At 39.1% G+C, this 26,501-nt stretch overlaps 1 protein-coding gene across 1 annotated transcript in view; it reads left to right on the forward strand.

The window, feature by feature from the left end:
* zmp:0000001200 (dedicator of cytokinesis protein 9) overlaps positions 1-26,501 on the forward strand; it is a 55,089-nt gene that overhangs the window by 22,869 nt on the left and 5,719 nt on the right. The window contains exons 6-47 of the mRNA XM_032530329.1: positions 1,410-1,505; positions 1,974-2,108; positions 4,987-5,161; positions 6,569-6,621; positions 7,317-7,391; positions 7,496-7,636; positions 8,359-8,571; positions 8,817-8,939; positions 9,304-9,386; positions 10,707-10,829; positions 11,010-11,089; positions 11,353-11,360; positions 11,562-11,589; positions 11,679-11,767; positions 11,851-11,974; positions 12,094-12,212; positions 12,487-12,573; positions 12,674-12,763; positions 13,965-14,080; positions 14,563-14,632; positions 14,719-14,844; positions 14,945-15,016; positions 15,559-15,705; positions 15,811-15,894; positions 16,042-16,153; positions 17,320-17,498; positions 17,596-17,712; positions 18,296-18,407; positions 18,493-18,626; positions 20,253-20,367; positions 20,517-20,583; positions 20,672-20,719; positions 22,066-22,202; positions 23,037-23,152; positions 23,349-23,486; positions 23,584-23,766; positions 24,389-24,502; positions 24,602-24,817; positions 25,081-25,138; positions 25,270-25,376; positions 25,896-26,018; positions 26,134-26,247. Coding sequence (XP_032386220.1) covers positions 1,410-1,505; positions 1,974-2,108; positions 4,987-5,161; positions 6,569-6,621; positions 7,317-7,391; positions 7,496-7,636; positions 8,359-8,571; positions 8,817-8,939; positions 9,304-9,386; positions 10,707-10,829; positions 11,010-11,089; positions 11,353-11,360; positions 11,562-11,589; positions 11,679-11,767; positions 11,851-11,974; positions 12,094-12,212; positions 12,487-12,573; positions 12,674-12,763; positions 13,965-14,080; positions 14,563-14,632; positions 14,719-14,844; positions 14,945-15,016; positions 15,559-15,705; positions 15,811-15,894; positions 16,042-16,153; positions 17,320-17,498; positions 17,596-17,712; positions 18,296-18,407; positions 18,493-18,626; positions 20,253-20,367; positions 20,517-20,583; positions 20,672-20,719; positions 22,066-22,202; positions 23,037-23,152; positions 23,349-23,486; positions 23,584-23,766; positions 24,389-24,502; positions 24,602-24,817; positions 25,081-25,138; positions 25,270-25,376; positions 25,896-26,018; positions 26,134-26,247 — 4,647 coding nt within the window. The remainder of the gene's footprint in view (positions 1-1,409; positions 1,506-1,973; positions 2,109-4,986; positions 5,162-6,568; positions 6,622-7,316; positions 7,392-7,495; positions 7,637-8,358; positions 8,572-8,816; positions 8,940-9,303; positions 9,387-10,706; positions 10,830-11,009; positions 11,090-11,352; positions 11,361-11,561; positions 11,590-11,678; positions 11,768-11,850; positions 11,975-12,093; positions 12,213-12,486; positions 12,574-12,673; positions 12,764-13,964; positions 14,081-14,562; positions 14,633-14,718; positions 14,845-14,944; positions 15,017-15,558; positions 15,706-15,810; positions 15,895-16,041; positions 16,154-17,319; positions 17,499-17,595; positions 17,713-18,295; positions 18,408-18,492; positions 18,627-20,252; positions 20,368-20,516; positions 20,584-20,671; positions 20,720-22,065; positions 22,203-23,036; positions 23,153-23,348; positions 23,487-23,583; positions 23,767-24,388; positions 24,503-24,601; positions 24,818-25,080; positions 25,139-25,269; positions 25,377-25,895; positions 26,019-26,133; positions 26,248-26,501) is intronic.

The raw sequence follows: 26,501 nt of genomic DNA on the forward strand, positions 1-26,501 counted from the left end.
CACAACACACTAGGTGGTTGCTTTTGCAGATGAAAGAAAAGGATTTGAACTCATCCTCTAAAATCCCCAGAATAAATCATTTATGTTTTTATGATTGTGTGTTTTGGACCACATGCAATATCAGTTGTGAGATTTGGTTTGTCTTCTCTTTGTCTGACTGGAGTTTACTAACGCAACTGTTTGCTTTGCTGATTTTTTTGTTTCCTGGAGGTCAGAAAGAATGAAGCTGTAATTTGTCTGCCTCCCTGCGGACCAATGAATGTTGTCTAGACATTGACAAAGCGAAACAGACGCTGGACCTCTCCAGATGCTTTTTAGATCACTCCACAAGGCACATTAAAATATTATAAATCCTTCCAGCACTTTTAAAATCCCCTTCTGCTTTATTAGACTGACAGAAAAAGAAGTAGCTCCGGAGCAGAATGAAGACATCTTGAAAGGCCATTCACTCTTCTCATTGTGTGAAATTGTCAGGGATACACTGTAGTCTTTCAAAATCAGGAAGTGTATCTGTAAATGACACGCAAGCCTGATCTTAACCAGGACAACACCCAGCTCTTCTTCCTTCATTACTCTCCTAATTGGTTTATTTTTACAGATCCCAATAGCTGGTGGATCAGGGTAGCTTTGTATTGGGGCGTATGTGATCTAATCCACCTTATGAGTGTGAGATGATCTGGTCCTCATGTCATGTATCTGTATTTATTTTGTTTATTAGTCATAGTTTGTTTAATGTTCCTCTCCCTGCTTGTTTGGACTGAGACAGACCTACATCTTGTTCTGCTCTGTATCATCTCAAACCACAACATCAAAGGTTTTCTACACAGTTAGGCGAGGCTTCAGCAGGGTGTGTTTAACAAAAAACAACACAAGAAGTGAATTCCACTCCCTTGTTACATTTGTGCCCCATTCCTCTAGTCTGTTTGAAGTCAAAATATGTCAAATTAAAATGTTCTCATAATATGTTGTGATTCAGCTGGATATACACTGATTCTGATACAGAGCCTGTACTTAAATAAGTAAAGCATTCTGTTGAGGATTAACCTTCTGCAGTAATTCAGCAGCATTGCCTGGCCCATTTTTATTCCACATTCAGTTGATGAGTTTTCTGCTCTGTCACAAAGATCATCTGACTTAAACCCAACCAGCAGAAACTGCTCTGAGTGAAACTGCAGATGTTTAACTCTGCAGCTGTAATGGCATGTGGAGTGATGTCATACTGAGCCTCTAAGTGCTCCTGCGCTTTGTTAAAATGGCAACATATGCTCGCACACACAAAGCTGGAAAATGTGAATTTTACTTCATTAGTACATGTGGATATGATATAATATATATATATATATATATAATATATATATAATATGATATAATGCGAGGATTGTCTGCTCTTGTGTCATTGTTTTCTGCAGGATACGGCCTCCCTGGGATCCCAGAAAGGTGGTTTTTCCAAACATGGCTGGCTCTATAAAGGCAACATGAACAGTGCTATCAGCGTCACCATGAGGGTGAGACAGTGGTTGTGGCCACATTCAGAACTCAAACCAATAGTCAATTAACTGATAATTTGATGGTTCCGGCATCTAAAATGAGTCAGGATTGGCTTTTGGCAAGTTGAAGACATTTTGGCTGTTGGAAATTGTGGTGGGCATGTTTCACAATTTTCAGACATTAAGACGCTTAATTAATAAATAATTAACAGATAAATATATAATGAAAATAAGCTTTGGTTGTAGCCCCATTACTTTACAAATGATGTATTGTATTTATGTTGTGTTTGTAGCAATGATGAAAAATTGAAAACATTACAAAACATTACATATTAGCAGAGTATAGATTTCTGTCTTCAGTCTAATCATTTTTATATTGTATCATGCAAAGGGTGTGTAGAGGACTTGGAATTGCTATGACCAAAACACAGAATTTTGTTGTTCCAATTTTTTAAACTTGAATGCTAATTCTTCTTTTAATTTCAGTCATTCAAGAGGAGGTATTTCCATCTAACCCAGCTCGGGGACGGCTCTTATAATTTGAATTTCTACAAGGATGAGAAGATTTCCAAAGAGCCCAAAGGAACCATCTTCTTAGACTCCTGTATGGGTGTGGTTCAGGTATGCTCTAAAATTTGCTTTATCTTTGGCACGAAGGCTGCGATTGTTAAACTGCGATGACACTGGATGAACTGCTTTGCCAAACGGGATATCCCATGGCCTTGTCCCTCATGGAAATAAACTGAGAAAACGGACATAGCAACTTCCTCTTCACAATTCTTTTCTCTACAAACATATTTTTCAACATGCAGAATAAACTGTAAGTTACAACAAATTATATAACAAAGCCATAGCAAATTTTCTCTAACTATGATGGTCTGCTGCTGAAAACTGTGAGACCCTCTCTTGTTCATTTCCCTGAAACCTGAGTTCTCTCTACCCCAAGGTTAGGTTTTACTGCAGACTCTCCACTGGTAAAACAAGGTGAATGCTGAGGTCTCACTTCCATGCACTTTCCACCGGCCTCACAATCAATGCCACATGCATGCATCTGAGTGTAGGCCAGCACTCACTAGGTGCATTATCATCTGTCTATCATCTCAATAGATGGAAAGAAACTGACCTTACTGATGAGGCACCCAGCTGGCATCAATCTAAAATTGGTTGAGTATTTGTCCAGGACTGTCTTCCCGGAACATGATTCCTATCATGTGAAGGGGGAGAGTTATCAGCCCAGCATTTTGAAGGAGGAAAGGGTCGCACATGGTGTCTCAATGCTATTTTTTGAGGTTTTATCAGTGTAGATTATGGTGCCCGTGCCATGCCCCTGAGTTCCCCCAAAACTCACCACCACCAAGTTTTCAACCACAAACCTTTACTCTGTTACATTCCTCAGTGTTGGCAGAAGGGAAGTACAAGACCTCCTGGTTCAGTCCAGTCTGGCAAGAAACACGAGAGTATTGCATTTTCCAATTTCTGTGCAATAACATACAGTATGTTTTATATCACAAATCCCTTACTTTAACCTCATTATGAATAATATGTTTTGTTATTATTATTTCTTAAACGATTAAAACAAAACAAGGTGGATACACTAATCAAAACTTAAAATGTAATTATTAAACACACACACACACAGAAATTTGTCATCAGTTTTTCAACATTTAATTCAAATTTTCTTAGAAATTAAATTTAACGGACAATAAGAGGAACATTTTTGTCCAAAAAGGGGTTCATACATGTATGTATCTCATTAATAATAATCTACAGACCAGCTGTGTAGACATGCAGAAAACGTATGGAATACATACAAAATCTGGATGGATGTTGTGAGGACCGGTTAACCAAAGCACCAGGGAATGCTAACCAGCGGAGGCTATGTCAGTTAAGTGGGTAGTAGCACAGTCTGTAGGAAGTTGGGTTGGGAACCAGAAGGTTGCTGGTTCAACTCCCCATAAGGACCCAAGCGTGGTGGGGGATTGGTAGAGAGGTGCCAGTTGCTTTTGAGTCAGGCACTGAACCCCAACTACTCAGGGCCCCTGTACATCGACAGCTGCAGCCCCCTCACTCTGACATCTCTCCATTAGTGCGTGTATAGGTGTGTGTAGTTCAGGCCTGTGTGTAATGTGTATAATAACCTGATTAATAAAATATAAAAAAGTCTGATTGCATATACATCAAATTAAGAAGATGCTCTCAAAATATTTTGTGATTCAGTTGATTATGATATAGAGCCTGTCCTTCAATCAGTATTCTGTTAATAGTCAACCTGCTGCAGTGATTCAGCAGCACCGCACAGCCCCTTGTATAACACAAAGAAAAATCACAAAGATCATCTGACTTAAACTCAGCCAGCAGAAACTGCTCTGTGAGGACTGCAGATGTTTAACTCTGCAGCTATAATGGCATGTGGAGTGACGTTATTCTGAGTCTCAAGCGTCTCCTGTGCTTTGTTAAGATGCCATCATATGCTCAAACACTCGCATTTGCTACATAATGAGGTGAACAGCAGTCCCTATAGGTTAACAAAGAACAAAAGGGCTTAGAAACTAGTGATCTACTGATAAATGTGGTTTAAGGTTTAATTTTTACTTTTCTTTTCTCCTACTTTACCGTCATAACAATACACATACTAATAATATCATGAAAACTATTTTGACTGGTTTGTCCACTCATTTCCCAGAGGATGTGTGCAGCAACTGAGACCAGTCCTCCTACCTTTCAGATGATTAAGTCTGTTTATCAAGACTGCAGTTTTATTTCCCCTCTCCATGTTTACTCAGTCACTCTCCCTCCCTATCACTCCCACTCTGCTGTTTGAACATTGCAGACAGGCTACAATGATAACCACAGCATAACAATCCACTAACCGCTGACAAAAATAAGATGACTTCCATATTCAACTCAAGAAATACTGCTTGAATACTTTATTAAAACGCTGTGTCATGGATAACTGCAGCTGAATCAGCATTTATAGGTTCTGAATAGGCTGTAAAAGAGAAAAGCCCAAATAGTACAGAGACTTCATTGAGGTCATAGTCCAGCACTGCAGATCTGGCTCATTTTCTGTTGATTTCACTCAGCAGCTCCATTTATCTTTAGAAAAGTGTCTGCTGTGGTCCTAGCAGAGCTGCAGGCTTTGTTACGCAGATGGAAAAATCTGTTCCTCCCTAACTCACATTGTCCATTTTTTTTCAGATCTTTGGAACTTAAATTTTTAGTCAATTATATTGTTTTTTCGAATATTGACTTTATTGTTCCAGGCTCAAACAGTGTACTACAAGGAAGTTTAGATCATAAACTATGTGTAAGAATCTGGTAAGCAGGCAGTTGTCAGATGTTACTTTTGAATAGTGAGATAAAAGCCTGCCATGTCCAGAACTGTGTGTTAAAATTATAATTGTGAACAAAACCGCCCCCTTTTTGATAAAAAAGTTGTTGTTTTCTCTCCCCTTTTCTCTTCTGTCCTGCTTTCCTTATCTGATTGTTGTGGATGCAGAACAACAAGGTTCGACGGTTTGCTTTTGAGCTGAAGATGCAGGATAAGAGCACCTACCTGCTGGCTTCAGACAGTGAAGGAGAGATGGAGGACTGGATCAACACGCTCAACAAGATATTACACAGCAGCTTTGAGATCGCCATGCAAGAGAAGAGGAATGGAGACATTCATGATGGTGTGCATGTGTGCATATGCGTTTGTGTGTGTTTGTGTGTTTGTGTGTTTGTGTGTTTGTGTGTGTGTTTGTGTGTGTGTTTGTGTGTTTGTGTGTTTGTGTGTGTGTGTGTGTGTGTTTGTGTGTGTGTGTGTGTGTGTGTGTGTGTGTGTGTGTGTGTGTATTTTTCCAGCGCTCGAAGTAACACAAATATGAAATGAAATATTAGTTTGTGTTAGTCAAAATATTATCAAAGTTCAATTTATATTTTTCATTGTCTTGTAAAAACGTTTGTGGTTTAATTACGAAACTTGAATGAAAAAAATAAGTTTTTTGCAGCTTTTGTGTGGTCACGCTAGCCACATTACGTGAATTATATAAGTGTTTTACTTCTTAAAGTGTCCAGACAACATGACCTCTACTGTAGTTTCTGGTTAAAATGTGCAGAGCTGCGATGATTATACAATTATTTAACTAGTTGATTAACAGATAATTAATCTGAAACTATTTGCATAATTTATCATTTTGAATACCTTTTTCAGGAACAAATGTCCAGTTTCAGCTTCGTAAATTGAACTGGTTTCCTTAGTCTTCTGGTGGTAAAGTGAATATCTTTGAGCTTTGGACGTTTGGGCAAACCAAGATTTGAGGATATCAGCTGGGGCTTCGAGAAATAGTGATGGATATTTTTCACTTATATTTTATAGACAAAATGTTAATGAAGAAAATAGTTGACAGGATAATTGATAATGAAAATAGTCATTTGTTGCAGCCCTAAACATTTGATAAACCTTAATTAATTAATTGACGCAATTGTTATAGAAGCTGCAATGGTGAAATGTTTTACACTAAGCTCCTAAGATGAAACATTCCCCCAGTTATTATATCCAAAATAATAATTAACTATACTTGAAGATCCAGTAAGTCCACTCATCATTATCCGTTTATTTACTCTGGGATACTTTATGAAGCTGAAGCTCATTCACACCAACATCCACTCACTACTCGAGGCTCACTTCACCCCAACTTTTCCCTGGCCCTGTAGTGCAATGATGTGATATCAGACCACCCAGGCTTTTAATACTTACCTCCGGTCTCATAGGAGGCTTAGCCGTGGAGGAAAGAGGCTGAATGCTTTTACACATAACACTCCACTAATCTTCCCAATCTACCCAGCTTTTATTAACCATGTTGTGCATGAGTGAGAAAAACAATTGTTCTTGAGGAGATCTCTGAGCTTTCATTAGTGTACCATTGAGACCTGCAGTGTCTCCAGCTCAATCTTACTGATTTATTTACAGTTGAATTACTGTTTACTGAACTTTGACATGTCAGTAAGCGATTAAGGAGGTTTTACAACACAAGGAATTTTGGTGATGCTCTCCAATCTTTGGCTTGCATCCAATGATTTCTTGTTTGTCCTTGTAGATGATGATCTTGGAAAGTCAGACAGTTCCTCTGGCAGCATGGACAGCTTTCAGGTAGGTCCTACCTTCTCAGCTAGCTGCTCACACTTTCAGTAAATCATCACATGGAGTTGCAGCATTAAATCTTTGTTCCTCCTTTCTTGAAATTAAAAGGAAGGGTGCCTTTTTTGCCACAAACATGTGGCTTGGATTTAGATTTAAAAGTTGCTTATCACCCACCAAATTTCTCAGTCGTTTATTTGTTTTCTGCAAATTTAAACCTCAGGCTTTTAAACATGCTTCCAACAAAATTCAAGATTTGCAAGATATCCAGTAGTGGAAAAGGCTGCCACTTGCTTTGACATTATGACACCTGCATCAGGATTTTTAAAGATTTTGAGAATATAAACATCTGTTTTTTTTAAACGATTTACTGACATATGACTTACAGGCTGCCAAAGTAGTTTTTTTCAGTTCTTCATGCTGTAACAGTGCTGAGTGGCACACAATAGTAAATCCATATGTGCATGGAAACTGGTGGTAACGGTTAACTAGGAAACAGCTTGACAGGTTACACTGAAGTGTATGTTGGTACCACCTGACTCTCTACTCAGTGTGGTCAGCCTGTGAAATATGATGCCTCATTTCCAGATGGCAAAAATGTGCTAATGATAAAACCAACTAAGTAGAAATCTCTTAAATTACGCTTTTGAAGTTTCAGATGTGGTTGTGGTTTAAATGAATTTATGAAATGCCTTTCTTGTCCTCAGAGTGCAAGAGATATAGAGTCTAGGATGAGGAACGAGACCAGATTGAAGCTGTTCACCCTGGACCCTGACACACAGGTAATATGTAAAGCACGCTTTAGTTCACTAATTTCCATGCGGTATTGAGATTCAACTGAACATTCCCTAATGAAAGGTAATGCTTTCCATTGTGCTGTCTTCAGAAACTTGATTTCTCAGGAATAGAGCCGGATGTGAAGCAGTTTGAAGAGAAGTTTGGTAAGCGTGTTCTGGTGAACTGCAATGACCTCTCATTTAACCTGCAAAGCTGTGTGGCCGAGAACGAGGAGGGACCAACCACAAACGTAAGGCTGATCTCTTACTGGCCACAATAGGCCTTAAATAACAGAAATATCATTATCCGGCTGACTAAAGACGGATTAAATGGTTTGTTAGAACGGCCGTATGGACTCCCCTCATTATTTGAGCCATTGAAGGACTCCTGTTGGCATAGCAACCAGGCTACAGACTTAGTAATGGCGAGCAATCTGTATAATGGAGCCTGATGTCCTGCTGCCCCTCTCAACAGAAACTGTTTATTATAGAGTCAACATGTCTCCACAGATACACACACACACACACACACACACACACACACACACACACACACACACACGCAGAAAAAGCATTTTTGATTCACCAGCCAGCTACCTCCACTGGTGAATCCCGAGCGTTAGATACTGCAAAAGAACTGTAAGATGAGTGTATTTACATGAGATTATTTTAATTACACAGTGGTATATATCGGGTCCTTATTTTGTGCAAATATGGAACTAGATAAGGCTGTGCACATTGTCCCAGGTGTTATTAATTATTTAGGTTTGCTAAGTGAAACGCTGCAAGTAATACGGGGAAGTGATGTATTACATTTGCTGTCAGAGTGGATTTATACTGTGTCCTGGCCTAAATGTACGGTGGTAATGCAGTAACTATCTAGTTAGCTGTGTGTTGTCAAGTTTATGCAGGCTGGTTAAAACCATCATCCACATCATCTGTCTAATACAGAATTGTTACTCTCCTTCTCCAGGTGGAGCCATTTTATGTCACCCTGTCACTGTTCGACATCCAGAACAGCAGGAAGATCTCCTCTGACTTCCACGTGGACTTAAACCACCCATCTGTAAGGGGCATGGTGCCCAGTAACACCAGTCAGTATATGAACGGGGGAGGGGACACCCACCCTGAGGGGCAGCGGTTGGTTCATGGGGTGCCAGAGGCAGCTATGCAGTATCCAAGACTGGTAAGTCATGACAATGCCAACATGATGTTTAGCTGCTATGTTTACCATGTTCACCATCTCAGTCATTAGGATTAATCCTTTCCTCATGAATGTACATAAATACATGGCAATCATTCCCAATAATTGAGATATTTCAGTCATCTCTAGCATGCCATTAGCATGGCTAAACAATTTTTCAACAACTCCCCTACCTAAATGTGTCTTCTGTTATATAATAAAATCGATCAATTTCATTGTCCCCACAGGGAGTTTTCTCGGTAACTTGCCCTCACCCAGATATCTTCCTGGTGGCTCGCATAGAGAAGGTGCTCCAGGGGGGAATCAACCACTGTGCCGAGCCGTATATGAAGAGTTCAGACTCCACAAAGGTACGTACCCCACCCACAAAGGTCCATCACTATTCTCCACATAAGGAAGCATGTTCCTCCAGACTCAGATTCCACCATTCCAGATTCCAGAATATTCCACATTATACACAGATAATCATCCTTGTATTTAAGTGCTGACCAGTTGCGCCGACGCTCAACACAAGCATTGACTTTGGCAGTACAAATGTGGTTGTGCACCCTGAAGGCGCTGTGGTGGGTAGTAATGTGATACAGGCAAACAGAAAAAATAGTTTTTGTGTGTGTATGGCAGCATGCTGAATATGTTACAATGCTGCAGGGTTGAGACCAACTCATATGTCTAAAGTGAAGAAGTTCAAATCACAGTGTTTCTGTTTTCCACTAGGTGGCACAGAAGGTCCTGAAAAATGCCAAGCTGGCATGTTGCCGGTTAGGACAGTACAGGATGCCTTTTGCCTGGGCAGCAAGGTACTCTCGTTTAATCATTAAGGTTTTCACTGTAGTTATTTCTGTACATAATCAGGTTTTCCCCTTCAGTTTTTAGCAGAAGTTCTGTGTACTTTACACCATTCCAGCACCGCAGCCCATACAGACATACAGTGGGGCTCGAAAGTTTGGGCACCCCAGGTAATTGTGCATTGTTGTATTGCTGCCAGTGGCACAGGGAACATTTCACGAGTAGAAAGAAAAATGGATTCAATAAAATTTCAGCAAATTTTGGACGCTAACTTGATGCCATCTGTAAAAAAGCTGAAGTTAAAGAGAAGATGGCTTCTACAAATGGATAATGATCCTAAACACACCTCAAAATCCACGGTGGATTACATCAAGAGGCGTAAACTGAAGGTTTTGCCATGGCCTTCACAATCTCCTGACCCTCAACATAATTGAAATGGATAGACCTTAAAAGAGCAGTGCGTGACAGACAGCCCAGAAAATCTCAAAGAACTGGAAGACTTTTGGAAGGAAGAAAGGGCGAAGATACCTCAAACAAGAATTGAAAGACTCTTGGCTGGCTACAAGAAGCGTTTACAAGCTGTGATACTTGCCAAAGGGGGCAGTGCAAGGTATTAACTCTGCAGGGTGCCCAAACTTTTGCAGATGCCATTTTTTTGTTTTTTGTTATTTTGAAAGTTCCAAACTTTCAAGCCCCACTGTACACTGCAGTATGTGGTACAGTCTTTCAAGAAGGACACAATAGTGATTTTTTTGTTCTTTAAACTAATAATTTTCATTATTTTATGAACTGCTTTTACATTTTTCTATGTTTCTGCATTACAATTCACTAGTCCACAGCCATCATTTTGTGCATACAAACGCAAATGGAACCAACAGGAAAATAATATTTTATCCAGTGAGGAACTTAAACTTGTTCAACTTTCCTTTATAATCCTTTAAATATTATTATCTCATTTGTTAACCATTTTGATAATCAGGTAATATGTGTTTATCAAGCAAAAATGCCGGTGGTTCTAACTTCTTAAATTTAAATATTTGTTGTGTTTCCTGTTTTATATCAGTGGAACTTAAACATCTTTTTTGAGATGTCTCCTTGGGATATGGAGAATTTTGATGGAAGTTTTTTAGAAGTTTGTGCCATTAATGACAAACAAAATAATTAATCGGAAAATTTTGAGAAAAAAAACAGAAACAGATTAATCAATTATGTAAATAATTGTATGTTAAAGCTCTAGACTGCACATATTAACATTATCATCATAGTGCTCTTGTTTATTTCAACATTTTAGGTAGGTGCAATGTTTCTAACTCTTCTTTTCCTTTCTAAAGGCCTTTGTTCAAAGATGCTTCAGGGACGCTTGACAAAAGTGCTCGTTTCTCAGCCCTGTTCAGACAGGACAGCAACAAGCTATCTAATGAGGATATGCTTAAACTGCTGGCTGATTTCAGAAAGTTAGTAACGCGTTTCTATGAGTCCTGTGTATTATAAGTTGTCTGAGTAGTCTTGCAGATGTTCTGGAAAGGCATATATGGAAAATATGTTCCTATAGGTTGTACTTTGGAAAATACTGCTCAGTTGTCATTTGTAAATTATAGCAAAGGCTTAACAGGATTTTATTTTCATTTCCTCAGGCCAGAGAAGATGGCCAAGCTGCCTGTGATCCTAGGAAACCTTGATGTTACCATAGACAATGTAGCCCCCAACTTAACAAGTAAGGCCTCTAAATTCACTCTGCGCAGCCCATGAAGTTAAAGCTTTTCCTGCTCAGGCGATGGGTCCCTTTGTCTGCGGCTGTTTTTTTTTCTCTCCTTTTTTTAAATTGTTATGTTTGGTTTTCCTCACCACATTCCGGGAAAGGGCTTTGATGCAGCGACAAGACCAACATCTTCTTTGAAGTGGAGGAGTTTGTGCCGTACATAGCCAAATGTTCTCAGCCTTTCACCATCTAACAAAAACCCCCCTTACCTACCCAAGCACTTGAAGTACGACAGCCAAAAGTCGTTTGCAAAGGTATTTTTTTTAATTTGCAAACCTTTATTGTGTAGTTTTAATTTGAAGGTTTCTTGAAATTCTCTAACTAAAGTCTTTGTGGTCTGAAACTTCAGCACTTTTCAAGTCAAGTCAATTGTGCTGGTTGTTTGTGTCCTCAGGCTAGAAACATAGCTGTCTGATTTAGTTCAAAGGGTCAGATGAAAGAGGGTTTTCATCAAGGTAAACTTAATCTTTGGAAAGGGGTTCTAATCCCCAAGGGTGCCCCCTTCCCACCCAGGCCCAAATAACAATTTTTTTAAATTCCACAGTGCTTATGGAAACCGGGGGACCCTTGCTTACCAAAAATGCCTTTGCTGCAGTATTACATCACCAGCAAACCCCCGAATTCTATGATGAGGTAAGACACACTGCGACAAATGTCAGAAAGGTAAATTGAATACAATCAATGACTGAATGTTTATTTGTGCTCTAATTCCTTAGTTTAAGATTGAGCTGCCAACCCAGCTCCACGAGAAACATCATCTGCTCTTTACCTTCCACCACATCAGCTGTGACAGCAACAGCAAGGCCAGCACCAAAAAGAGAGACCTGGTTGAGACTCAAGGTAACACTGATTCACAGTCATGTCATCTAAATTATCTGTATTTTGTACATTTTATATTGTTTCTGGCTTTAAGCATCAGGCTCTTAGCTGACTAGCTTTGCCTCTGTCTCTGCTTTCAGTGGGTTACGCCTGGCTCCCCCTGCTAAAAGACGGCCGGGTGACCATGAATGAGAGTCAAATCCCTGTGGCTGCCAACCTGCCTGCTGGATACCTTAACTGTCAGGAGGGTGCCAGCAAGGTAGAGTGCATCTTAGGGTTGTTACTACTCAGGGTTCAAGTGCAGCCCTGTCTTTCATTCTTCCTTTAGTTCAAAGCTGATTTATGTGCAGACTATTAAGTTTGTGATGTTTTGGAGATGCCAAGCCAAAAGCTACAAACCACAATATAAACAATGTGACTATCAGTGGGATATGAAAATCTACTACAAAATGGCATATCTATGGAGATAATGGAATGCAGAATAATTACTGAAATATTGAGCAATGGATTGCTATTTGTTCTTTGAATGACAGCATTCGGGCCCTGAAGTCAAATGGGTGGATGGAGGCAAGCCTGTATTTAAGGTTTCCACTCACCTTGTGTCCACTGTCTACACTCAGGTAATTTTTTGTTTTTAACAAACTTTTAGTTCTTTGTGACATCTAAATTTTTGCTGTAGAATTAACTTCTGTAATCTGATGTTCTTTGTGTATCTCATAGGATCAACATTTGCACAATTTCTTTCATCACTGTCAGAGCACTGCACCTGAAACCCAGGTGTTAGGAGGAGAACTGGTCAAATACCTAAAGGTAAAACAGTGGGTATACAAACTGGGGATTCAATACAAATTCTGACATAAATACATGCCAATTAACAGTTAAAATAATTTGTTAAAATGTAACTTTTTAACAACTAAATGTGTAGACCTTATGTCTTCATTAAAGGTGTTGTTTCTGTCTTGAATGGTGGAAAATGTATTTGCTAGTGATGTGTTTACATGCTTAAAAGAACTTTAAAAGAGACTTGATGCTACACTGAGTCAGATTTAAACCACACTAATCCACAATGTTGACATGCAGTACACTTACATTCCAATGTTGGCATGTACTGTGTAACTGAGTGCACATGCTGAGGATTGGGAATTAAGTCAGAACAGAGTGAGATTTGATACTTTTCTTGGATACCTAAAGGAAAAGGTTCAACGTGTTTTCACACTTTGACCTCTCTGCTAACCGTAGCTGATCCTCACCGTAAAACTGCTGACAGTCACACTGGGTTGTAGCTGAATCACGTGGAGATTAATGTTCTACTCTGTGCCGTAGCTTGTCAACAGCACATTCTTCTGGACAGTTTGTGCTGAGCTTTTTCTGTTGCAGTTTAAATAGAATTTAACTTTACCTTACCTGCAAATATTAGGCTGGCAACAATTAATCTGTGAAATATTTATCCCTAGCTGACTTGATTCTTTTCCCATTTTTCTGTGGTACTGGTAGCTCAGTTAGCACTTTAACCAGCACCCACTCTCTTATTCCAGTTCATGGGAATCTCATTTCACTGTTCCCCTGGCAGACGTTGACATGTAGAACAACACATGGTTCAATGCATCTCTTGGGTTCTAATGTAAACACAGTAGTTAACACGAACAATAGCCAGAGGGTCAAACAGCAGGTCAGTCGTGTAGACTGGCAGCTCGCCAAATGACGTGCAGGGCTTGAGCTAGTTTCCTGTACACAGCAATGATGCACCAGTACCTACACTCTGCCATGTTCCAGGCGAATAAAGCATACGCTGTGGGTGATAAGCACGGCGTTTTTCAATCATGTCCTTCTGTTGTTGTTATTCAGTTAATTTTTTCACGTATTCTTATTATTTATTTGCCTTCTGTGCTCTTTGTTTGAGCAATGAGTGAAGATAATGTCACTTTTTTCAAAATTTCTTCTCCTTATTATTCATTAAGAGCATTGCTGTCAAACTCTATAAGAACATATCTCTGTGATGTGTTATCCTCAGAGTCTGCATGCCATGGAGAGCCATGTGATGATAAAGTTCCTGCCTACAACCCTTAATCAACTGTTCAGGGTGCTAACCAGTGCCACCCAAGAGGACGTGGCAGTCAATGTCACCAGGCAAGTTTTCCTGAGACGATCCTTGACAAAACAACAACTTAAAGTTCAAGTAATTTCATATAAATTATGACAAAAAAATTGACATAGAATTAGAAATACCAGAATTTCAGGATTTATGTTTAGAAGAGAACTGTAAAAAGCTTCTTTTGATGTGAAATGAGCAGATTTCTAATAATGGTTTCCATAAATTACAACTTTTTTGAAACGCTTGTTTGTGAAAACACCAAAAGGATTATTAACATATTTTGCCTGATGGTCTTTTATTGAGTACAAGTGACTGATATTGTGCAGGATGTTTTTTTTAGTTTTTTGAGGTTTAGATTTGAGTCACCTGTCAATAAGACTTTCTGGTGTGCATAAACTTTGTGGTAATAATTTAAAGTGAAATAAAACAAAATTGTGAGTAAATCCCAAGTAAGGCCTCCTGCTGTCTCTGCTCCTTTGCTCACACATGCTTTCCTTTTCTATTGTTTCCTTTTTAGAGTCATGATACACATTGTTGCCCAGTGCCACGAGGAGGGATTAGAGCACTACCTGAGATCATATGTGAAGGTAAAATTCACCTTGCGCGTACCACAACTCACTATCTGTATCTTATTGTTTGTACTCATAGTTTTCTCTTCACGTGTTTGATATAGTTTGTATTCAAGACTGAGCCACACACATCCTCAACCAACCGATCGGTACACGAGGAGTTGGCTAAAGCCATGACTGCTATCTTGAAGCCTTCCACTGACTTTCTCACTTGTAACAAACTCCTCAAGGTAACATATTTGTATTTCTTTAAAAGGATTACACAGTGTATGATTATTACTGACATGAATTTCTTTATTGTTCTCTGATTGATGTTTGTCCGCCTTGCAGTACTCCTGGTATTTCTTTGAAGCCTTAGTCAAGTCCATGGCTCAGTACTTGATTGAGAGCTGTAAAGTGAAGGTAAGTCTGCCACAACATGTGTGTTTGACTCAGTGGTATCTGCTTTACAACAGCTAAGATTTGTCACTGTGGTTTAAAACATGCCAAGTCTTGTGGACAGCCGCAGTACCACCATCAAAGTATTATGTATCCACAGTCTGTCCCACACTGCTCTGCCCTTTAATTGGCTGCATTTATTCATACCGCATAAGGAACCACATCCCTGTGTTTAACTTCTACTTGCATAATGTGGAGGCCACAGTGGAAGCAAGTAAGCTTCACAAGAGCAGGTCACACCAGCCTGGCAACTATGAGGTTACAGTAACAGTAGGCTGGGGATATTCTATAGTTTTGTTACTGTCAACAAATCCCTTAAAATGACCAAAACCAACACTATGCAATGAAGAAAGGTGTGCAACAGTGTGGCTCATTAATGTGTTATTGATAACAATGCAGCTCTTTGGCACAGAGGAATAAGAAAAATCACCATACTTATATTTTAAACTGCGGTGTATTATGCTGTACGATAACATCTGTACGGACATCCGTGCTGTGTCCTACAGCTGTCCAGGAATCAGCGCTTCTCTGCATCCTTCCATCACACTGTGGAGACTCTGGTCAACATGATGATGCCACACATCACTCAGAAATACAAAGACAACCTAGATGCCGCCAGGAATGCCAACCACAGTCTTGCAGTCTTCATCAAGGTCAGGAGCCCTGGTCACTGTACCTGGCGTGGTTTTAAGAAGACTGTGTGTTTTAAGTGTACTTATACTTATTCATTTCTTTGTTTTTTCCCCATCCTTTTATAGCGCTGTTTCAACCTGATGGACAGAGGCTTTATTTTCAAGCAGATCAACAACTATATTAACTGTTTTATGCCTGGAGACCCAAAGGTACACAATTCAAACAGTAATCGCATTTATACAAACAAATTGTACGACAGCTTGTCTGTAAACATGTCTTGTCTACGCCTTGATGGAGATTGTGTTTGAGTCTTGTAATTAAGCTGCCTCACTGGTTTCTGTCATTTCTAAATGCAGACGCTGTTCGAGTTCAGGTTTGAGTTCCTGCGCGTTGTGTGCAACCACGAGCATTATGTCCCTTTAAACCTGCCCATGCCATTTGGAAAAGGAAGGATATTAAGATTTCAAGGTGAGGAGATCATCAAATGTACCAAGCCTGATGGTAGCTTGCTTAAATGCCAGTCTGCTTATGTTGTCTTTGTTTAAGTAGAATATCAAACCAAACGGCTGTACGGTCAAAGGCCAACGCAAATAAAAATAGCTCTACTTATTGTACAACTCCTACATATATAATAATTATGAAAGGGAAATACCAATTAAACAGGTTTTATGTTGCTGTCGCAATCTTTGATTCTGCAGAACATGCTTTGTTTTTTGTGTTCCACAATTAGCTTTATTATCTCCAAATGATGTTGTGGACTCATGCGATATAGGTAGGTACCTAGGGGGTGCTGCTTGCATGTCATTTCCAGAAAGAGCAAACTTTCATCTAATCATTCAACTATATTTAGAATGTGTCAAATGATTTGCTCAAAAATCTGAACTCAGACAGTTATCTTCCAGTTTTGCTCTGTCCTGGTTGATGTGGCTTGATTTATCTATCCTTTCAACACCTTGTACAGAAAGATTATACTGTTTATAATTTGTGGTTGTTTGTGTGTATAGAAGCTGAGATTGGCTCTTTGCACAGAAGTGGGATTATATTTCTGCAGGTTGCTTTTTTCTGGCTAGAAGTGGTAAGGTGTTTATGACTAGTGATGACTAGGTTATTTACTGTCATTTCTAAAGAATCAGATCTTTTTAATGCTTGGTTTTAAAAGACTGAAGAAGACAAAAAAATGTGTTCTGTCATTTTGGGGAATCTTTGTGTGAATTGGGGTTGCTTTACATTTCTTAGATAATGTTGGAAACCATCTGTGTACAGCTGCCGCTGTTAAATCATAAGCTTTAATCCGGTTTGTCTTTTTCTAAAACGATCACTGTTGTGGAGCAGCAGGCCTATCAAAAGAGCCTTAATCTGTCAAACCCAAAATCCAAGCTTTTCTGAAAAACTGTTTTGGCTTTACATTGATTGTTAAATGAAAGTCACAAGAAATCATTTGTCAGAATGGGAGATATTTGCATTGTTCACCAAGTTTTACTGGTGTCAACAATGTATTCTGTCCAAGCTTTCCTGTTTTCTTGTTATTAATTTAATTGTCCGATTGATATTAAATTAGACTTAATTTCCTTTCACATCCTTTACTCTCTTTTCTACAAATCCTAATCTCTTCATCATCTTATTCCTCCCCTCAGACCTCCAGATGGATTACTCGCTGACAGATGACTTCTGCAAGAACCACTTCCTGGTCGGGCTGCTGCTCAGGGAGGTCAGTGTAGGTCTGCAGGAGTTCAGGGAGATTCGTCAGATAGCCATCTATGTGCTGAAAAATCTGATGATAAAGCACACATTTGACGACCGCTACAGCTCCAAAGTAAGCAGTGCCTTCTTACCTCAGTCCCTTGCGTTTCCACTTTACTTCAGTATCTGATTTTAGGAAATTCTGTTGAGATGATTTATTTGTTTTTTAGAGCCAGCAGGCCAGGTTGGCCACCCTGTACTTTCCCTTGTTTGGTCTGCTCCAAGAGAATGTCAACAGACTGAATGTGAAGGAAGTATCCCCATTCACCATCAACCACTCCAACAATGTAAAGGAGCCACCTAGTGTTTTTTTCAGAAATACATCACAACATAACACAGTCCTGCCTCTTGGCATCTATACCCGTACCCACATTTATAAAATTAATTAAATACTTAAATAATAATTAATAAATAATAAATATTAAATTAAAAAGATAAGGCAGTACACATATGCATTTATTGTAATACAGTATATTCAGTTCTATTCAAAAAACAAATAATAAACGGTATTAAACACTCAAGTCTCTTGAAGTGGCACCAGGCTGTCCACTTAAGTAGGCAAAACATGGACATATACAGTAGACATAAATATTTTTTAAACCTTTTTACATCTACATCATATCTAATTTTATTCATTTTCTTCCAGCCAGGACTTAAACTGTGGTTCGGATTCTTTATTACACAAATGAATTTCTTCTCTGTTCCCATTCCATTGTTGAACTCTTTAAAACATTACACCTAATATTGTTTAGGACCTAGGACCCCTCATGCTTGCACCTTACACACATTTAGTAACTTTTCAAAACTACATACAGCCCTGTATAGTATGTGGGTTTGGGCTCATTAAACTGTTGCACTGTTTTTTCCCAGAATGGAAGAGAAGATTCACTTCTTGCCAACACTTTGATAACACCTCCCAGATCCAGCACCTTTCTGGACACCAGCTTGCACAAAGATGTTTTTGGAGTCATCTCCGGCACCTGTGAGTGGACAGATAAATTATAGAAAAATTAAAATATAACATTTTAGTTTTATATTAATAGGAAATTGCTCCCTTTTTTTGATAGCTTCACCTCACGCGTCGTCAACCCCCAACATTAACTCTGTGCGCCACGCAGAATCTCGCGGCTCACTCATCAGCACTGATTCTGGCAACAGCCTGCCTGAGAAGATCAATGACAAGGCCAACTCTCTCGACAAGGTACATTTCAGAAAGTGCTGCAAGATGTCTGTAAAGTCATTTCATGCAATACGTAGTAGAAAACAAATGTAGGCTTCCTGTGACATTCATTTCAGTGTCCCTTAGGCATATCAGACGTCCCTTTGTTGTGACAAAAGTACCTCAGAAAGTTACCCCTTGTTAACCTGTACCATTAACTCCCCCACCTTACCTGTACGGCTGGCCATGGCAGACGGAGAAGTTTGTACGGAGACACTCTGTCAATGTCCTGCGCTTCTTTACGGAGACTGAGGAGTCCATGCTCTCGGTGCGCTCCAAGCGTGTCACCATGGACTTCTCCCTACTGTCTGTCCCCTGTGTGACAGAGAGCGCCCCTCAGCCCATCATTCCACTTCAAGTACTTCACACAGTCATCCTCCCTCGTTGGAGTGTCCCATCTGGGAATGTTGAAGTGTGTGTGAGAGTGTCCTAGTGTCCTAGACTCTAAGCCCTTTCTTTGCCAGATAATTCTGTGGTGCTATGAAGCAAAGCTGCCGTGCCACAGGGCCTCACAGGGTCTCCTCTTTTTCTAGATCTTGATAAGCATGCACGCTCAAGGGATATGTTACTTTTGAATTCTTTTCACGTTTGCTGTGTCATTTTTGCTTTCACTGATAGACAGCCCCAAGCTAAATCCATCCATCCATGAGTCCATTAAATACAAATAATTTTCACATTCTGTGTTGTTCTGTGTTTCATCTTGTGTTAATACTGTTTTTATTTGTGATTATGTGGTAGATTTGATCATAATGTAGGTAATAGCATAAGGGGGAAATGAGGACCCTAATAGGTAATTTGCAATTACTGCTCAAAATCTTAAAAAGTGCATGAAAATAACTGCACCACAGCTCCAAAGTGCTTTTCTACCCTTTTAGGAAAACTAACTTTAGCCTTGAAGTGATTCACTCTCAAAAACAAGAAGACAAAGCCCATAGCCTCATGCTTTCCACTGAGTCATCCCCAGCCAGTTCCATGGTCTAGACTAACTGCTGGCAAAGGAACGTGCTGCTTGGTACATTGCCAACCCTCGTTGTGGTAGAGCTGTTGCTCCACTGCTTTGGTTCAGTTTTCTCCCTGCTCTCTGCCTCAGCAGGGAGAAATTATGTTTGTTTTCCACTGGCAGTTTTCCACAATGCGTAGAGTCCTGCAACATCTGAGTGAATGACTCCACTAGTGTTGTTTGACCACTGTAATCCCAGATTAAAACTGAATGTCATAACCTCTCTAAAAGTCCCTGTGTGCGTGTATATACTGTGTATGTATGTATATATATATATATATATATATATATATATATATATATATATATATATATATATATATATTATATATATATATATTATATAATATATTTTATTTATTTTTTATGCAATACAAAGACTGAAAGAATTCTTTAGACTTTGAACAATGGGCACAAAACCAGATGTAAACTTTACAAAAACGTCTTTGTATTTTAAAATTGCTATGGTTATGCTCTTTGTCTCTTGGAATTACAAAAAATAAACCGTCAATAGTTTCTGTAGACCGTTTATCTTGAGGCAGCGAAGGAAGTTAGACAGGATAATATATTTGTCTGTCTTCTGCCTGACTGGATTCTTTGTCCCTTAGAACCAGGCTGCTTCAACAATGGGAAGTACCTTGCTGCGATGTGATAAACTGGACCAGGCAGAAATCAAGAGCCTACTCATGTGCTTCTTACACATGCTCAAAACCATGTCTGAGGGTAACATCTCACTCCATCTGAATATCTGCACTCCCCGTCTTTCTGTGTTGCTGCCTAAACACTGAGCTCACTTACTGAGCTCACTTACATGGCAACAATCCAAAAACCAAACAATTGTCTCTCTAATGTCAATCTCTGTCTTTTTCCAGATGCTTTGTTCACATATTGGAACAAGGCTTCACCTGCTGAGTTAATGGACTTCTTCACTCTAGTCGAGTAAGACACCTTACATTGCTTTCACGACAACCCTAGTATTATAAATAAAGTTAGAGATTTGAGACTGATTTTCCACTTTTCCTCTCAGAGTGTGCCTCCATCAGTTCAGATACATGGGAAAGAGATACATCGCAAGGTAATATGGTCTGCTGTATTAAAACGTTACATGAATATCATTCTTTTAAAGCTTTTTAGTTTTAATCACGATTGTCAGGCTTTTAGTACATTGGTTCCCGTGTTTAGATCAGTTTGGTCAAGTTTGCATTCGTACTGCTGCCACTTGGAGTATGTTTCAACCAGTTATCCAATAACTAACTTACATTATTTTATGAGCTATTACTTCTAGCTTTTTAACCATTTATCTGTTGGTTTTAGCTAAATATAAATATAAATAAATGTGTGTATCAATTTCTTTAGCCATATAACAAAACTCAGCTTCTCTGCTCCTTAACTAGTTTTCACTAGTCTCAGTTACAACCAATCGTGTCTCAATGGTGACTAAGTTTTGATATATTTCTTTAAATCAAATTGTAATTTTCAAATATTATGATCTTTGCACATACTCTCTGGCAACTGCAGAAATAGCCCTTGAGGTATCATTAGTTGGGATCCACTCTCCTAGTAGATAGACACATGGGAAAACAAACTACATTTCCTGGAGTACATTATTGCCGATTAAACTTAATAACATATATGACAGTGATGTGACTACTTATTGTTTTCATCCAGACCATCCAATGTAACATAATTAGCTAATTTTATGTGTGACTGTTAAAAAATGTGACTGTATGTTGAGCACGATAATGTATCCAAACACACATACTGTACTCTCTCCACTATTTGGGAGCTCTGGCCATGACTCCCACAGGGCTTTAGGTGTTCAGTCTCTCTAACCTCCCATCACTGTTTCTATCTATTCACCTAAATGCTGGCAAGTTTAACAAAATGAATTAAAACCTGGCTCCTGCCCTCTCCTGCTTGGGTAAGACTAAAGGTGGAACTGACTCTCTCAAATATAATGCATGATATTTTCCCACCCTGTACAAGTTGCAGTGCTGTGACACAACTCTAAGTTGATGTATAGAATTTGTCTTTCTCATTTTTATATGCATGGCGTTTGCTGTAACTCATTGCTTCTGCTGCCGCTTCTGCTGCTTTGATAATTATTTTATTAAACTGCATGCTAAACAATATACAGCACAACTTTACGGCATACATGCCACAGTGGGTATACATGCATGTGTAAAAGTCACCCAAAATGTTCAAATAATGGATTTGTTTTATCATGATACATTAAAAAAGAAACAAGCTAACTGTTTAACAAAATAGTATAACCCAAGGTTGGAATACAAGCAAATCTGTTTTTGCTACCAGGATTTGAGTGATATTTACACCACTCAAATGTGCAAAATAGCAAATTATTCACCCTAACCTGCTTCACTAACCTGCCATTTGTCTAACATTGTCCTGTTGCCTCATCAGGAACCAGGATGGGGCAGGACCTGTAGCACATGAGCGGAAGTCTCAGACTCTGCCTGTGTCCCGTAACAGGGCGGGAATGATGCATGCCCGCTTACATCAGCTCAGCAGCCTGGATAACTCATACACTTTTAACCACAGTAAGTGCGCCATCCATTTCATCAAACATCCTCTACCAGAGGACGTCCGCCCTCCTCCGCCTCACTCTTTGTAGTCTACTCATGCTTTTCAACGTCATCAACATAAACCCTCATCCTGTGTTAACACGCTTTTGAGCAGAAAATGCCTCAAGAGACAAGGTTGCATCATCAGTAAATTAAATTACATTGGGGCTAAGGTAGATGTGTGTAGCATGTTATTGACTTCATCTTAAGGGCTTAAGCAATGTGCTCAGGCTGTTAAATGGCATCATTTAACACAGTGTCTTTGTGTTTTCAGTGTAAGAAAGATTTCAAGTATTCTTGGAATATCTGTAGACCATGGTAAGAATGTATCAGGCTAGCAGGCAGTTTGCAGAGAGCATGCTTATTGTAACTGAACATTAGCTTTCAGAATCTTCTCATCCCTCTCTAGCCAGCTCATCTGCTTAACTTAATTTTTCATGTCCGTCTCTGAGGAAAAAAAGCAATCCATGTAAAATATCAAGGGTTTTATTCCAAAATATTACCTATGTATTTCAGTAAAATCCCGCTGGAAATTCATTTGTACAGTAAATATTGAAAGAAAAAAAACTAAAGCACTCAAACAACATCCTTGCTACAGTTTGTAAACAAAATGTGTGCCTTGCCAACAAGTCACCATTCATTTAATGAAAGGTATTAATTTAGTAAGTGTTTCAGTTTGGAATATAACTTGATCTTTTCATCATAATGGCATTTTCAAGCTTTTTCTTTAACACTAATGTCTCATATTTCAAGGGATATGATGTGATATGTGGGTGAAACAGCTACAGCATTCTGTTGTGTCCTCTTTAGCCTACAGTCACTCGGATGCAGACGTGTTAAATCAGTCAGTGCTGGAGGCTAACATCGCTACGGAAGTGTGCATGACCGTCCTGGACACGCTAAGTATCTTCATCATGGGATTCAAGGTAAAATACATAAAATATTACTTGTCACACATTTACTGTACTTTTTGTACTGGACCGGTTTTCATTAATTACAGTATTAAGGTTAACTAATGATTAGGTCAGGCCCAATTAATGCTTCATTAAAACGTGAATGTGATTTTCCGGTTTTTCAGTCATATTATTTCCATTGCTAAGATGATACTCTCTTTCTCCACAGACCCAGCTGTGCTCTGACCATGGCCACAGTCCACTAATGAAGAAGGTGTTTGAAGTCCACCTCTGTTTCCTGCGGATCAATCAGTCAGAGACGGCCCTCAAGCAGGTCTTCACTTCACTGCGCACCTTCATCTACAAGGTGTGAAGAATGTCGGTTTCCCTGCCTAACAATGCTCCGTTGCTTGTTATGGTCTAAAGTGTTCTCTGATAACCCGTCTGTCTTTTTTACCCTCTAGTTTCCCTGCACATTTTTTGAAGGACGTGCTGACATGTGTGCTGCTTTCTGTTATGAGATCTTGAAGTGTTGTAACTCCAAGCTGAGCTCCATTCGCAGCGATGCCGCCCATCTGCTCTACTTCCTCATGAAGAGCAACTTTGACTACACAGGTCGCAAATCTTTTGTCCGGACGCACTTACAGGTAGGGATAGTCCTTCTGTGGATCTAACTGGTATAAAAAGAATAAAGCTTTCATTTTAACCTAAAATGTACTAGAGACACTTGGCCTTGTTTAACAACTGAAAAACATACTTAACATTATATTATTAGCTTCATACTTACTTCTTAATTTTGTGAGAATTGCTTATAACTGAATGTTGAAGTGATGCCATGTTGCAGAAGCCCACCACTGAAAATGACACGTAGCTGCTTACTTCCGTTTGGGGCCTCAGCTGTAAACCATGGTTGCATGCAATGCCTTTTTAAATTTTACTACCAGTTCCAAATCCCAAATAAGTGTTTATTATTTGGTGTAATAATGTTTTATTGTAATTTACGTTTTATTTTTATTTATTTTTTTAATTTCCATCAAAATCAAATGTGTAAGCCTATTTTGTGGCAACAGGAACTGTTACCATTTCGATACATTTGGGGTTTTAAGATTAGATTATTTTTTATTCATATTATTTTCATACAGTTTTGAGGTCTGTGAGACCTCAAACAAAGATGAAATGTACCAATCTCAGCAAAATGTAAGGGTTAAAAAATATGTATTAATAATAATAATAATAATAATAACAATATGTGTCTTTCTCTGTCTTCAGGTGGTGATAGCTGTCAGTCAGTTGATAGCTGATGTGATTGGTATCGGAAGTACCCGCTTTCAGCAGTCTCTGTCAATAATCAACAACTGTGCCAACAGTGACAAAACTATTAAGGTCAATAATTCATTTTTGTGCAGATGAAACAGTTTAAATACATGCTGAAACTGGCAGTAACATGACTGACTGTTTTCATTTCTACATTCTCCTTAACAGAACACAGCTTTTCCATCGGATGTGAAGGACCTGACCAAACGCATAAGAACAGTTTTGATGGCCACGGCTCAGATGAAGGAGCACGAGAGAGATCCAGAGATGCTGGTGGACCTGCAGTACAGCCTCGCCAAGTCTTACGCCAGCACGCCAGAACTACGCAAGACCTGGCTGGACAGCATGGCCCGGATCCATGTGAAGAACGGAGACCTGTCAGAGGTCTGTGATAAGAGACTTTGTGTGGCTAAATGGGTTGGACTTTGGTATGATGGTGGCCGATTAAAAAATGTGATAGATTCACTTAGGTCTGTGTCTGGCGATGTGTCTGTACAGGATCAAATATCAAGGACTGACTGTATTTACTTCATATTTGTCCAGTTTTTTGTGGGCTAATGTTCTGTGGGTGATGCTGTTGTATCCTAACATAAGTAAAACTATCAACATCACTTTGCTTATCTGACCTGTGTTGTTGTTGTTCACAGGCGGCCATGTGCTATGTGCATGTTGCAGCGCTTGTGGCAGAATACCTGAGGAGAAAAGGTGCCTTAATAATCTATTTTTACTTGCATGCCACACAGCAGCTCTATTATGTATAGTCTGTGTACTCCTGTTTTTTTGTTGCCTAATGTGGCTGATTGTTAAAATATTGTTTTATGTCATACTGTGTGCAGGCATGTTCAAGCAAGGCTGCTCAGCGTTTCGTGTCGTGACTCCAAACATTGATGAAGAAGCAGCAATGATGGAGGACGTTGGCATGCAGGACGTTCATTTCAATGAAGTATGTAACTGTGCTAATGACAGATTTGAAAAAGTAACATATTTTCAAATATAGTCTGTGGTCTGACCACACCATGACATTATTTTATTACATTTAGATTTTTAGAATTGTGTATTTTAGTTAAGACTACAGGGGTTGAATGCATTTTTGTGAGTTTCTTTGCACAAAAAAACATCTCCGAAGTAAATGTAATATTAATGTATTAAGACGTATAATCCTATCCTATCTTTAGCTCTCCAATAATTTTGTTTTTAAATAACGAATCATCATTTCTCTTCCGTATTTCTATACAGATTTAACAGTTGACTTCCAAGACTTCAGACAATAGACAAATCACATTAGCATGAAACACAATTTGCAATTTTTAAATAACACATCATTACTGCATATTTCTTGTAATAATAGTTCTTTTTGGGAAGGACCTATCGATTCCTTATAGTTATCACATTTGGTCATGATAGAAGAGATGTTGCCTTATCAAACACTTTTTCTATTTCTCCACCTCCCTTGTTCCCCCAGGACGTCCTAATGGAGCTTTTGGAGGAGTGTGCAGATGGACTGTGGAAAGCTGAGCGTTACGAGCTCATCTCTGACATCTACAAGCTCATTATCCCCATTTATGAGAAGCGCAGGGACTTTGAGGTGCATTTAACTTTTTGTCTCCCACAACAATCCCCACTTATTTGGCCCAGGTTGGGACATTAGTATCTATAAATTATAATCCGATTTTTAATCCGATTTGTATTACTTTGCACAGAAACTGGCCCACCTATATGACACCCTGCATCGTGCATACAGCAAAGTGACAGAGGTAATGCACTCAGGCAAGAGACTGCTGGGCACCTACTTCAGAGTGGCCTTCTTTGGCCAGGTGAGTTTTAGTTTTTTCAAACAGACGTATTGTTAATCTGGTTTTGGCACACACTGTATTTAAAATTATTAAATTCATTATTCAATTATTATTTTACAAAAGAGCAATTAATGAGTTGGTTGCTTAGTGTAATTCGCAATGAGCATGGGTGCTGCTGAAGGTGTTTTTGTGTTTTTAAGTGCATAATCACATGGCATTTTATGATCCAAGCTAATACCCTTTTCTGCTTTTTATCCTCTTTAAAGGCAGCGGTA

This window comes from Etheostoma spectabile, chromosome 11 (assembly GCF_008692095.1).
Source record: "Etheostoma spectabile isolate EspeVRDwgs_2016 chromosome 11, UIUC_Espe_1.0, whole genome shotgun sequence".
In the NCBI taxonomy this organism is placed as follows: domain Eukaryota; kingdom Metazoa; phylum Chordata; class Actinopteri; order Perciformes; family Percidae; genus Etheostoma; species Etheostoma spectabile.